At 44.7% G+C, this 14,367-nt stretch overlaps 1 protein-coding gene across 1 annotated transcript in view; it reads left to right on the plus strand.

Annotated features, from left to right (window-relative positions):
* The first annotated feature begins 2,229 nt into the window (after positions 1-2,229).
* ITGAL (integrin subunit alpha L) overlaps positions 2,230-14,367 on the plus strand; it is a 45,949-nt gene continuing 33,811 nt past the window's right edge. Inside the window, exon 1 of the mRNA XM_083409648.1 lies at positions 2,230-2,579. Within this exon, the coding sequence (XP_083265774.1) occupies positions 2,519-2,579 (61 nt within the window). The 5' untranslated portion in view covers positions 2,230-2,518. The remainder of the gene's footprint in view (positions 2,580-14,367) is intronic.

Here is a 14,367-nt window from a genome sequence, read left to right on the forward strand (position 1 = left end):
GGGGCTCCTGCTCTCCCTGTACTAATGCAGAACACAGGAAACAGGCAATGTGCCAGTAAGTTCAGGTTTTGCCATTATAGTTTGCCTGGAGAGTTTTGCACAGCAAACCCAAAAGATCAGATTTTCTGCGATAAGGAAAGTGATGGGAAAGTGCACCGGGAAGGGTTGGAAAGCCCTTTCTTGGATGCAGCGTCGCCTGAGCTCCCTACAAACAGATCGGGTTGAACGCTTAGTAAACAGGGGACTCCTGCACCCGAAATACTGTACCTGTAATTTCATTTATTTATTTATTTTCTTCCATCGCTGTTGTCCTTTCTTCTGTCATGAAAGTTAGGACAATGCTCTAGTTACAGGTAGGTAGCCATGTTGGTCTGCCGTAGTAAAAAAATAATAATAATAAAAATCCTTCCAGTAGCACCAATAACTAACTTAGTTGGTCTCTAAGGTGCTACTGGAAGGAAATCTTTTTTATTTTGTTAGGACAATGTATTCACCAGATCTTTAATAACATGTGCCTTCATCCTTGGGCCATTATTGGTAACAGGTGCTAATTTCACTAATTTAACACGGTCTTCTCATTCTAAAGTTTAAACTGGGGGGGGGGGGGGGCTAAGAGCCAAAACTCTCTTAGATCCAATTACAGTGGTACCTCGGGTTACATACGCTTCAGGTTACAGACTCCGCTAACCCAGAAATAGTGCTTCAGGTTAAGAACTTTGCTTCAGGATGAGAACAGAAATCGTGCTCCGGCGGCGTGGCAGCAGTAAGAGGCCCCGTTAGCTAAAGTGGTACTTCAGGTTAAGAACAGTTTCAGGTTAAGTACGGACCTCCGGAACGAATTAAGTACTTAACCCGAGGTACCACTGTATTGCAAACTGCTCCAAAAACTATTTTGGCTAAAGGGGCAGGGCATACGTACTATACACAAACCACTCTCATCAGCCTATGCATGGACGCGTAGCCAGGAATTTTGTTGGGGGGGGGCAGCCAAAGTTGTTTAGCTTTTAGGAAATCATCCCATGAAGACGACATTACGGGGGGCAGGCTTCTACTGGGAGAGGCAGGCTTTGGCTGGGGGGTTAGAACCTCAGATAATTGAGTAATTTCAGTGCTTTTCAATAATATTTGTGGATATTATTGCCCTCTGCCCAGCTACACCCATAAGCCCCTGGCAGGGATGTAAACTTACCAGTGGCCTTGGCAGGTGAGTGGGGCTGCCTTGACATGAGGCCAAGGAGCAAGTGAGTTGGTGGGGTTTTCTTGAGGGAGGGGCACCAGTCCACTATCCTCCAGGCCTATTGCTTGAGACAATTGCAAGCCTGTTTCCTTGTTTTGAAATAGGTATTTCATTGATTTTCGCAGAAGAATAGGGAACACAAAGAAAACTTGGAGTACTGTTCATCAAACACAGATAGCATCATAAAAGTACACACACAGTTTGTTCACAAAGTTGATCTCTCCATAGTGAAACTTGCGGCTGTGATAAAGATACTGATTTTGTTTATATACTCAAGAATCAAAGACCATATACGCAGAAATTTGTATTTCTGACTTTGCCCTTTTAAGCACTCTGCTGTGCTGAGTCAAACGTTCGGATAACATTCTTTCCTTTACTCGAGTAAACCATGACTGCAAAGACCCCATTGCCACCTGATCGCAATTCCCATAAGTTCTTATTTCCCCCTAATGTGTTTTATTTTTGTTTTTTAACACATTACGGCCACAGAGGCTGCACTCAACCTCAGAAGACTTTTATAGGAGGAGGAACTTTCAACCCTGTCCCCCTCTGGCAGTTTTTCTGCTGAAAGGTCTTCCACCCACAACCACATTGCCTTTTCCTCCACTCACTCTTACATGTATTTTTGAAACAAATTGCCAACTTCCGTTTCCCCCATGCTCTCTCTCTCTCTCTCTCTCTCACACACACACACACACACAGAGAGAGAGAGCAGTGTGTAGCACTGTTGTAAGACTTGTCTCTGTAGATGATTTGTCATTCAGGAAGCATCTATAGCCTTGAAATGAACATTAAACGTTTGGGAGTTCTTTGCTCAAGTCCATGATGCCTATCTGGCCAGTCTTACAGGTCCATTCACAGTGTGATCAAATGCCAAAGTCACAGCAGTGTGTGTGTGTGTGTGTGTGTGTGTGTGTGTGTAGTTGCATTGGTGTAACTCCTTCCCTCATTGCGCAGGTGCCACCCCCTCGCGCATATGCATATTCAGAGTCTTTCATCACCCACGTTTCCTCTCCTGCCCACATCATACCCTTTGCTTTTTGTACCACGTGGGGGAGCGAAAGTAGCAGTACGGTTTTGAGATTTGGAAGCTTAAGAGTCTCCCCTCTTCCCCACTCTCCTTCATCTTCTGCCATAGCCGCTTGCTCCTCTTGAATCTGTCTCTTGGCTTGATCAAACTATTTATCTGGTGCCTTCCTGACAGTCATGTCCTCCAGAAAATAAGCTCTTGAACCGTTTAAGCCGCTGCTGCTGCTGCTGCCGCCGCTGCCACCACCCAGGATGCCTGGCCTACACCTTCCAGTCTACTTTCTGACACTGCTGATCAGCTTGGCTCTTCAAGGTAGGTCGGAATTGATTCAAGTGGAATTCTCTGTCTTGACTGAGACTGGAGAGAAAGTTTGCTGGCACAGATACCATGTTTAGGTAGGATTGGACCTTTGCAGGTTTGGGAATTGTTGGGGTGAATTGCTTGCTGCATGTTTCGTGTGTGTGTGTGAGAGAGTGTTTTTTTTGGAGAGTTCCAGGGCATGGTGTGTAGTTACATGAGGCTGGTACCTTGGTAAAGCTAAGCAGGTTTAGCTCTGGTCAGTGCCTGGATGGGAGACCGCCTAGGAACCACATGGGCAATGCTCTGGGTTCCTTGACAGAAGAAAGGCAGGATGTGAATGTATGAGAAGAAGTAAAAAGGAGGCACAAAGGTTTTAAAGGAGACAGGTGATCTAGTGCTTCGTCAGGCTTGCTCAGGGGCAGAGCTCACGCTTTGCTTCCAGATCCAATCTCTGGCATCTTTGGGAAGGACTTGGGGAGACACCTGTCTGAAATTCTGGAGCTCTGCTGCTAATCCATGTTAAGATACAGGCAGTTAATTTGTAGTCCTGCTAGGACTGCAGTGCCCCCTGGCCCAGGCACCTTGGTCAATAATGAGGGTGGATGATGCAAATTTAGACCAAGGGCCTCCGGAGAGCTACAGGCTCCCTGCCCCTGAGGTACTGACAATACTTAGCTAGATGGCCTAATAGTCTTGATTTCCTAGTTCCTCCTTCTGCTAACCGAATTAGCAGCCAACTTTAATAATTGTGCAAGTTACAGATTTGCCAGAATGTCCATTGAGACTTCCTGCTTTCAGCGGTATCTATTTCTTGACAGTATGCATTTGGAGAGGCTGGGTTTTTTCTGGAGTTACTTGTTCCCTGAGGTTTGCTTCCACTTACCTTCAGAGGTGTGGAGAACCCCCAGATGGAGTTACCGCGTGTTCCCATCCTACTCTGATCTGCAGCAGAGCTGTCAATTTCTGGCAAGGGCCGGGGGGACAGCTAGGAATTGTATCTCAGTGAAGGGTCTCTTAACAACTTTGAGCACTCTTAACAAACTACAGTTCCCAGGATTCTTTGGAGGAAGCCATGACTTACAGTGCTACAAGCAGGCTTTAAATGCATGGAGTGAATATCAGAAGGATACTCTGTGTCCATTATTCAGTGGTCTGAATACCTTTACTGTCCTTTCTACATTTGAACATATACAGAATTTTGTTATCATTGGTCTTATTTGGATATATTGTTTTGGACAAATGGATGGCTTATATTAATATGTATGCTTAAATTAGATTTGATGGATTATTCTTATTATTGTGAGCCAACGTTCTTACTTTTGTCTTTCTGTTACATTTGCAACTTTTTGTTTCATTTTTTAAAAGATCTACACAATGTCAAAACGCACGTTTAACATCACATGCAGTTTGGCCCGAAGAGCGTTTCAGTGAGAAATGCAAGTTCAGATCCCAGCTGTGCAACGAAGCTCCGGCCAATTCACTCACCCCGCCATCTAGATGCTCTCATCTCATGGATGTTGAAAAAATTGTGTGCTGCTTTTCTTTATAAACTCCGGGCGCTTAAGGAGAAAAGTTAAAAGACAAAATGTAAAACATAGCTTCATTCTAAAGGTAAAGGTAAAGGGACCCCTGACCATTAGGTCCAGTCGTGGCCGACTCTGGGGTTGCAGTGCTCATCTCGTTTTATTGGCCAAGGGAGCCGGCGTACAGCTTCCGGGTCATGTGGCCAGCATGACTAAGCCGCTTCTGGCAAACCAGAGCAGCGCACGGAAACGCCGTTTACCTTCCCGCCGGAGCGGTACCTATTTATCTACTTGCACTTGAGATGCTTTCGAACTGCTAGGTTGGCAGGAGCAGGGACTGAGCAACAGGAGCTCACCCTGTCGCGGGGATTTGAACCGCCGACCTTCTGAACGGCAAGTCCTAGGCTCTGTGGCTTAACCCACAGCGCCACCCATGTCCCTTAGCCACATCTTACAAAACCACAAAACGAGAGAATGATACATGTCCAAAATGCAAAACAACAACAGCGACAGCAGTGAGCGATTGAATGATAACCAGGAAAACAGCCAAAGCAACCCTGTAGAAATAGGGTTATGTTTTGGTAAAACCAAGGTTTTGCCTTGCGACTAAGATCATCCTCATTTATATCACACCAACACACACAATACCCTACACTATCCCCTAGCTGTCTTCATTGCCATCATCACATCATCTTTCATAGAAATACAGTGGTACCTTGGTTCTCAAACTTAATCCATTCTGGAAGTCCGTTCCAAAACCAAAGTGCTCCAAAACCAAGGCACGCTTTCCCATAGAAAGTAATGCAGAATGGATTAATCCGTTCCAGACTTTTAAAAACAACCCCTAAAATAGCAATTTAAATGAATTTTACTATCTAACGAGACCATTGAAAATGAAAGCAATAAATAATGTACAGTGGTACCTCGGGTTACATATGCTTCAGGTTACAGACTCCACTAACCCAGAAATAATACCTCGGATTAAGAACTTTGCTTCAGGATGAGAACAGAAATCGTGCTCCGGCGGCGCAGCGGCAGCAGGAGGCCCCATTAGCTAAAGTGGTGCTTCAGGTTAAGAACAGTTTCAGGTTAAGAACGGACCTCCGGAACGAATTAAGTACTTAACCCGAGGTACCACTGTACTGCAGTCACACAATCAATCAATCAATCAATCAGTAGCTGAACTGAGTTCCACACAGTCACACACAAAAAAGAGCCACAAAAACAGAAAATAAGTAGCAAAAGCAGACAGACATCAGCGTAACACTCAAAATGTAATTGTGGCACTCAAATCGAAAGTATGGCACTCAAAACGGGGCACATTCGGCTTCTGAAAAATGTTCGCAAACCGGAACACTTACTTCCAGGTTTGCAGTGTTTGGGTTGCAAGTTGTTTGAGTACCAATGCGTTCGATAACCAAGGTATAGGAAACTCTCCAGGCTTCCAGGCAGAGGCTTCTCCCGGCCCTACCGGGAGATGCCAGGAATCGAACCTGGCAACATCTGCATGCCAAGCAGATGCCCTGCCACTGGCCTACAGTCATTTTTCAGCTGTCCCTACTCCACTTCTGCTTCTTCAGCAAGCGTGTGAGAACCACTCTCACAGCAGTGTTGGTGGTGGCGGTAACAAAGCCGCAAGCCTACTTTCAGGCAAACCAGTGTGGGTCTTAAAAGCCTGGGCTACTGCCACAGGGAGGAAGTCGGCTGAACGCACATCAAGTCATTCTGTCGGTATCTTGGTGTGATCTGCCACTGTCAGCAGCTTAAGAGCTGCCAGATACTTTACAGGTGCTGCTGTTGTGTTAGCAACAGCCCAGAGCACAGGAATGTTGCCTGCAAAACTTGTCATCAGTGTTTTGGAGAGGCAGAGAGAGAGAGAGAGAGAGAGATTAATCTGCTTCTGCCTTTCTTCTTTTTTCCAATTATGTTTTATTAAGTTTCAACATTTTTAGCATGTACAATCAAAACACAATTTTGTCTTTTATTTTTGCACCCCGTTTTCCATGTTGTTTCTCCCCTTCTGCTGCACCCTGTCTTCTATTAAATTATGATGATATTATAATCTAATTACTTCTGTTTCTCATAGCTCAAATCCTGTTTGTGAGTTTATCGTACTATAAATTTAAACTGACTAGTCACTGCTTCACCGTCTCCCAGCAAGGGTGGAGAAATTCGATTCGGTTCACATTTAAAACCGAACCTATCAGATTCTCACATTCCAGAACAGTGGGAGAACTGAAATGCATCTATCCTTCACAGTGCACACCTCTCTGGGTGTTGTGATGCGCTACTCCAAGCAAACGTCTACAAAAATGCATATATTAGGAGAAAGTGTGTGTACAAATTAAGACGTTTGTGAAAATAGCATGCAAAAATGCATAATATTGTGGGGAATTGCGTCCATAAATGAGTGCAATAGTCACAACTGCAAAAAAAACAAAAACACTGATTCTGAGAAGAAAGCCGTATTAAAATGCAGGTGAATTTTCATAGGAATTTTTTTAAAAAGTAGATTGCTGCAAAATTTGGAGAACTGAATTTCTGACTAGAAAAATGAGAAACTTCAGAGGAACAAAACTGAGAGATCCTTCCATTCCAACCTCTCACCCAGAATCTCCCTTTTTAAGAAGAATGGCTTCCAGCTGACTCAAGTCACGCGTGTGCGCACACACACACACACACACACACACACGCTCCTGTGCTTCTAACAGCTTATTGTGCAAAAGAGCCGCAAGCAGAGTGCTTGCTTGCCACACAGAAGGTCCCACCAGCCTTAATATATGGAGGAACTGGCAGTCAAAAGTTTGAATTATGGAGATAAAACATTTTCAGTTAGTGTAGTGGTTCTCAGAAAAGATTCTCTGGGCCACACTTCAGAATAAAAATGTGCTCGTGCTGCACCAAATTTTTCTTTGATAAGAAATACACTGGAAAACAACTCCCGACAGCGCTTGATTTATAACACACGACACAGCTACTTTATAATATAATCACAGGACATCCATAAAGTATAAAACAAGGCAGCTATGTAAGAACGTGAATCTTCCCCCCAATTTAATTTTACAGAAGCCTTATGTACCTTAAGCATGTATACAAACTGAATGAGAGGTGTGAGCTTGCTTTTGCCAGGAAATTTCATTTATATTCGGTCAAATTTGAGACAAGCAAACTTTCATCTCATCAACTCAAAGAAGCTTCACTTTTCTGACCTTTCATATTGGGCAAACCTGAAAAACCCTGTTGACAACAATATGTTGTGGAAAAGTTTAGATGAATAGCCAGTGCTCTTGAAGGGAGGCATGGATGCTGTTTCTGTTGTTGTTGTTGTTGTTGTTGTTGTTGTTGTTGTTGCGTGTATACACACAAGCTATGCTATACTGTACTATACTGTACTGAAATCTTTAAATGTTTATTGAATCTTCTTGCCACACTTGCCATCCTCTCCTTCCACACCAAGTGTGGCCCACCACACCCTCTGAGAACCATTTTGCGGCTGTTTGTACACCAGGGTGTCATCATTAAAGGCAGAGGCAGCTACAGCGACCACTTGAGAAGCTGGCAACCCTCAGGGTGTGAGAACGCAGGGGTACGCCCTTCATCTGTGGCTGGGGAGAAAGAAGGGGTCAGAATGAGGAAATGTTGCAACTAGTCCTCTTACCAGAATGGTGTGTGTGTGTGTGTGTGTAGATTTGCATAAACGCCATACATTTAATGCACATGACTCCACCCCCCATAATAAACCTGGGGACCATCATTTGCCTCTTGCAGCCCTACACTTCCCAGAACCCTTAACAAACTGCAGTTTCCAGGATTCTCTGGTGGCGGCAGTAGGGAGGAGTGGTTTAAAAATGCACGGTTTGTATGCAGCCTGATAGGTGAGTGACATCTGTTGCCAAGGCAGAAAGGCTGCTGGCCCTCTTCCTGGGTGGCAGTGGCATCACCAGGGCAGGACTTTCAAATATATAAAAGGATGTCACATAAATGTCACATGTTCAAATATATAAAAGGATGTCACATAGAGGAGGGAGAAAGGTTGTTTTCTGCTGCTCCAGAGAAGCGGACACGGAGCAATGGATCCAAACTACAAGAAAGAAGATTCCACCTAAACATTAGGAAGAACTTCCTGACAGTAAGAGCTGTTCGACAGTGGAATTTGCTGCCAAGGAGTGTGGTGGAGTCTCCTTCTTTGGAGGTCTTTAAGCAGAGGCTTGACAATCATATGTCAGGAGTGCTCTGATGGTGTTTCCTGCTTGGCAGGGGGTTGGACTCGATGGCCCTTGTGGTCTCTTCCAACTCTATGATTCTATGATTCTATGACTTTGGGGCAGATGTCCAGGGGGCTTCCACTCAGCTGAATGCACAGGGCACCCCCTGGCATTCCCAAAGCAAAGGAAGGATTGGACTGATAAAATACACACAGGCTTGACCAGCAAGACTCTGGGAGGAGTGCGTATAATAATAATTCCTGTCCACCCTCCGGCCCAGGTCGTTTTATTCACAAAAGAACTTTTTACCCAGTGTTCGTAAGCACCAATCAGATTTCCTCTGAGCATTTCAAAAAAACCCACGTGGGGACAAAGTTACACTACAATGCTAATTTAAGCATGCATACTTCTGGGGTAAATAAAACAGAACTAAAAAGGAAGAATGCATTTAGCAAACCCAGAGGTCATAAACAGCAATAAAGGAAGGAAGGCTGGGTAGTATTTACCATCTCATTGTGAACACTCTTCCTGGTCCTTAAAATCTATCTAAAGATTAACAAGCTACATCAAAGAAGCTACCTACTATCTTTTATGGCTCAGGATGCCTGATGAAGCAGCTGGCCTGTGTATTTAGAATGCTGATACGTGCCTGTCAGGTGTAGAAATGAACAGTAGAGAAAATTGCCAGAAATGCAGAGGCTTGTGGGATTTGATCAGAAATTATCGTCAATGAATCGAACCCAATCAACGCCATGCTTTCATAGTGGACACAATGGCTTGATGCAAATTTTATAATTCCTCATAGTAATCCCACCTTACCTCCACACTCTGGATATGTGCACTCCTACACTGGCTGACCACGTTTCTATGTAAGTGGGGGAAAATGCAACTTTACCATCTCAAGAGGGGCTCCTCCATAAGACCATAGAGTCCAAGGTGTAAAATAACCTGAAATGACAAGATGTTTTGCGTCACCCCACAGCACCACTGCTGGGAGGGGGGGGCACTCCTGCGTTTGTGAGTGTGCCTTGCCAGGCAGAGTACAGTCATTTTTATTGGAATGGAAATTACATATTTTCTTGGAATGGAAATGACATCTAGCAAGACTCCTGTTAGAAAGAAAACACTGTGATGATAGATAAGTAAAAGATCATTAGGGTGCTTAAAAAGTTGCATGTTTTGTGTTTGTTTCCTGGCCCAAAAGAATGATCTGCAGAGATTAGCAGACAAGGACTGTGAAAAGCATCGCTTCCTGTTGCTGTTGATTTTGCAGTCTGCGACCATTAAAAGCATAACAGCCGCCTAGTCCACACTGTTTTCTGGGCACATGAATCTTAGTATTAAGTAATCTCAGGATTTGCATTACAACGAATGGCAGTCCTTAGCTGGGGCTTCTTGGAAGGGAAGTTTCTGTTTTGAAATAAGATGTGCACTCAGGCCCCGATTGCCTCGGAAGCCAGCTTGGCAGCGCCCACACATAAGAAGGAGCAATTGGCTGACTCAGGGAAACTCCAAGGTTTGCAGAAGTGCAACAGCACAAGGCTTGCACACCTGCAGCTGGGGCAGAATCAACGCAGCAGGCCAGATTGCAGAGTGGAGCATATCATACCTGTGCTGGGGAAACTGCACTGGCTGCTGATCAGCCCTGAACAACTCAGGAGGAGGTGATCTGAAAGAGTACTGTAAGATCACTTAGATCAGTGATGGCCAAACTTGGCCCTCCAGCTGTTTTGGGACTACAGTTCCCATCATCCCTGACCATTGGTCCTGTTAGCTAGGGATGATGGGAGTTGTAGTCCCAAAACAGCTGGAGGGCCACATTTGGCCCTCACTAACTTAGATCATTTGGGCAAATTCTACCCATGGCACCGCACCCTGAAGAATATGATCCCTGAGTAGTGACCTGAAAATGGGCATTTTCTGTTGTTTCCCCTGTTCTGTGCAATGCCCTTCCCTCTGCCATACCTGAAGCAGCAACCGTCCATTACATCAGTTCTCTTGTGATAAGGCTGATATTTTCACCCAGGCTTTCTCAAGCCCATAATATTGGACCTTGTTTTATGTTTGAATCCCCTGGATTTTTTTTTTCTTTGTTCACTTTCATTGGCTTTTGTGTGGTTTTACATTGCTGTTTTACTCGCTGGATCATCACCTTGTTGTGGTGAGTGGGCTTGCATGTTCCTATGACCCTTGTGAGTGAAGCCGTCGGGAATCTCGTACTCCCAGCAGGGTCACCCAAGGCGGTAAGGTCAAAGGGGAGGGGCCAGACAAAGAATGATCCAAGAAGTCCTCAACAGCAGAACAGGCGGATGATAACAAGTGGGATGTTACAACGGCTGTGAAGGCAGATGAAGGCTGCAGCAGATAGGAATCTACCGGTTTGTGGTGACTACTTCATGCCGTCAGAACAGAGCCCTACTGCAAAGACTGTGCGGTGGTCAGTGTGCACTGATCTACACACATAAAACAAATTCACGCACAGGCGTCTTCCAAAAACCCAACCCTTTACTGGAATGCTGCCTGACTATGATGGTGGGACATAAAATAGGGTGGCGGGGGGAAATGGAGCAGCTGGAATCCTGACCAGGAGCACTCCGAGCAGCTATATTTGGGAAAGGGTCAGAGCTGAGTGGCAAAGCATCTTTTGCAGGTTCAGTTCCCGGCATCTCTAGGGATTGTCCCCAGACTGAAATCCTGGAGAGCTGTTGTTGATGTATTGTAACCATATTGTTAACATTCCTGGTAAATCCTTAAACTTTTAATTTAAATTCTCCACCCACCTCTCTTAATAAATTTCTATGTGTCGCCCAACTTCCCATCATAGTTTTCTTTTTCACTGCTATTGCTTCCAAAGGTGAAAGCCAAAGTGGTGTTTTAGTTTCCATTTTTTTTTTTTATATTTGTCCCATATTCTATATATTTTTTCCTAATTATATGGTTTCACCGTTTCATACCACAGATGATAAGTGTGCCAACCAAAAATATTATTGTGACCTTCCAAATGTAAAATATGTGGATTCTTCAATAGCAACCATTCCTTCAAACAGTACAGACAAGATGCTTCATAATATAATCTCATATCCGACAGGGAGAAACATCCTCTATCTTTCGTGTCTATCGGTATTTTATATTTTATTCTTGGTTTCCCCCCCCCCCTTGCCAGATATATTTATAAATATATTTTTTGCTATTTGTTGAAGCAATCTGACTTGCTGATCACTGGTATTGATTGGGGGGGGGGGACATTATTGGTAATACATTCATCTTTGTGGTTGACACTCTGCCCAGCAATGAAAGTTTCATTCTACCCCATATTTGCAAATTTCTTTTAATATCCCCCCAGGTTTTCAAATAGTTATATTTATGTAGATTCATATTCTTTGCTGTTAACTATATACCTAAATACTTAACCTTCTTTTCGATCTTTAGACCTGATATATTTTGTAATTTATTTTTACACTCATCAGTCATATTTTTTACCAGGAGTTTGGTTTTATCTTTGTTAATTTTAAGATCTGCTATTTCACCATTTTTAAAAATCTCTTCTAATGTTTTTGGAATTGACTCTATTGGTTCTTCTTGTTTGAAGAACATTTGACGCCAACTTTCTCACTGGCTCTGCTCATTCCAAAACCTGGGGGCCACTACTGCAGCCAGATATGCCAAAACAGTAGCACAGGAAGATTTTCCTGTCAGATCATCTCCATCTCAGGTAAACCACAGATTGCTAAATTAGGCCACACAGGAGCAGGGCCAGTATTTAAAAGTTGACAACCCTGTGGGAAGGGGAAATACTGAAATCTGATCCATCCTGATGTTAAAGCCCTAATTCCTGGCAGGCTGCAGCCTTTGCACTTTTGTTTATCTGCAAATATTTCAACACAGAAGGCAATCCTTCCTCTTTCATTATATATCTCCAGATTCCAGTCAGCTGGTAAACAAAGAAAGCGGCAGGTTTTTTTGTTAGCATGTGAAACAACCACCCCCAAATTTGGACTGTTGTGTGATTTAAAGAGTTCTGAGGCTGTAATCCTCTGCACAATTACAGTGGTGCCCCGCAAGACGAATGCCTCGCAAGACGGAAAACCCGCAAGACGAAAGGGTTTTCCGTCTGCAGAGGCGCTTCACAAGACGAATTTCCCTATGGGCTTGCTTCGCAAGACGAAAATTGACGAAAAATTTTGAGGTTTTTTTTTTGCTCCAAAACCCCTTTTTCTGAATCGCTAAGCTGCTAAAAGCATTTTAGCAGCAAAACCGCTAATCCCCTAAGCCTTAAAAAGCCGTTTTTAGCCCTTAAAGTGCCAATAGCGCTAATAGCGCTAATCCGTCAATGGGCTTGCTTCGCAAGACGAAAAAACCGCAAGACGAAAAGACTCGCGGAACGGATTCTTTTCGTCTTGTGAGGCACCACTGTACTTTGGGACGAAGGGAAATGAATTGATAAGTAAACAGAAAAAGAGAGGCCTATCTGAGAGGGGTTTCAAAAATATAAATCCCCCTACACGGTAAGGATATTTGAGTGTGAAACCTTTGTAGGACTCACATAATGCTGTTCGCTTATAATTAGAAAGAGTGTGAAATGGCTATGTCTTTTTAAAGAAGTGTGAGTTCCTATTAATTTCCGTGCGAAAGATGGAGAGATAAGATCAGAGAGCGCTTCTTCCTGCACACCGCCTCTCAAGACCTTCAAACAGAAGGCTTGGAAGCTACAGAGCGGGGCCTTCTTTGCAGTGGGACCAAGGCTTTGGACTGAGCTCTTCAAAGAAGTGTGGTGACTTTGGGATATAGGAAGCTGACCTGTTGATCCATCTAGCCCAGTACAAGCAGCTCCCATTGCTTCGGCCAGAGGTCTTTCCTAGTTCTGCTACCCAAGATCCTTTTAGTTGGAGAAGATAAGAGTCTGGACCTTGAATTCTCTGTATGCAAAACAGAGGCGTCAGCTTCTTAGCATGATTAAGGGGGTCCTGGTGTTGCGTGACCAATGTTGGGAGGAGCCAGGGGGCAGAGCTGAACGTCCTCAAACATTGCGTGGGCCCAGACTCCTCAAAAATGACCCCCCCACCCCCCAAAAAGTGCTTTGGCCTCTAGGATCCAGTGCCTATGATGCAAAACATGTGCTGGGCTGTTCACCCAGGAGAAACCATGTGCACACAGATGCACATCTAAAAGGGTCTCTTGTCTGCACGATGTCAGGTAACTGCCATCGGAGCTGGAGAGGAGGCTCCAGAGGGATGGCGGAGAGGGTCCCAGTAGTGAGAGAGGTAGCCCATCCGCTGGGGAAGGAAATCAGTGTAACACCAGTGGAGAAGGGGGGGAGATGGGGGAATCGGAGAGGTGGCTCCAGGACTCCTCGCTGGAGACCAGGGGAGAGGGCACGAGTACTCCGCTGCCCACACCCACTGTGCGCAGAAGACTTCCGCGCAGGCAAAGTAGGAGGAGACTGGGCGTCAAACAGCTTCTATGCTGCAAGAGGTTCAAGAAACGCCCACTGACGGATTCTGCCAGTGACTGAGGCAGCCACGGAACTTGGGGCTGTCCAGACAGAAAGGGTTCAACCAGGCAACCTAGCCAGGAGTAACGGCAACTTACGCACGAGCAACCCCCAGTTTACAGTTTACTTCGCAGAAGCCTATCCTCCACAATTATGTTACCCCTGCCCACTCCTCTGTTGGATTATACTGGAAATACATTGTAGCCAAACAGGGGGTTTTTTTGTTTTTTTTTACGCAGCCCCAATGCTCCAAGTGGGGAGAATTCCTAAGGGTGCAGTCTGGTTCCCTTGTTGGAAGAAGGTCATGGGCGAAAGTGTCAATTGTGTCGTCTCCTTGTCTCTCATTTAAGTTCACTTCTCTACATTTCCACATAGGTTTGCATCAAGGATCAGCTGCTGTTTCAAAGCCCAGATAATTTTTTTCCCCTTGTTAGGGCTGGTCCAAGACATTTTGTTGCCTGAGGCAGAGGATAAGATGGTGCGTTCCACCTGCATTTTCTCCATCCCCAATCCATGTACAGAAACCCACTGGACTGAGAGTTTAATCTTGCTTCAACACTGATGACGTTAGCTTCCCCCAC

Source organism: Podarcis tiliguerta, assembly GCF_965153285.1.
Source record: "Podarcis tiliguerta genome assembly, chromosome: 13".
In the NCBI taxonomy this organism is placed as follows: Eukaryota; Metazoa; Chordata; class Lepidosauria; order Squamata; family Lacertidae; genus Podarcis; species Podarcis tiliguerta.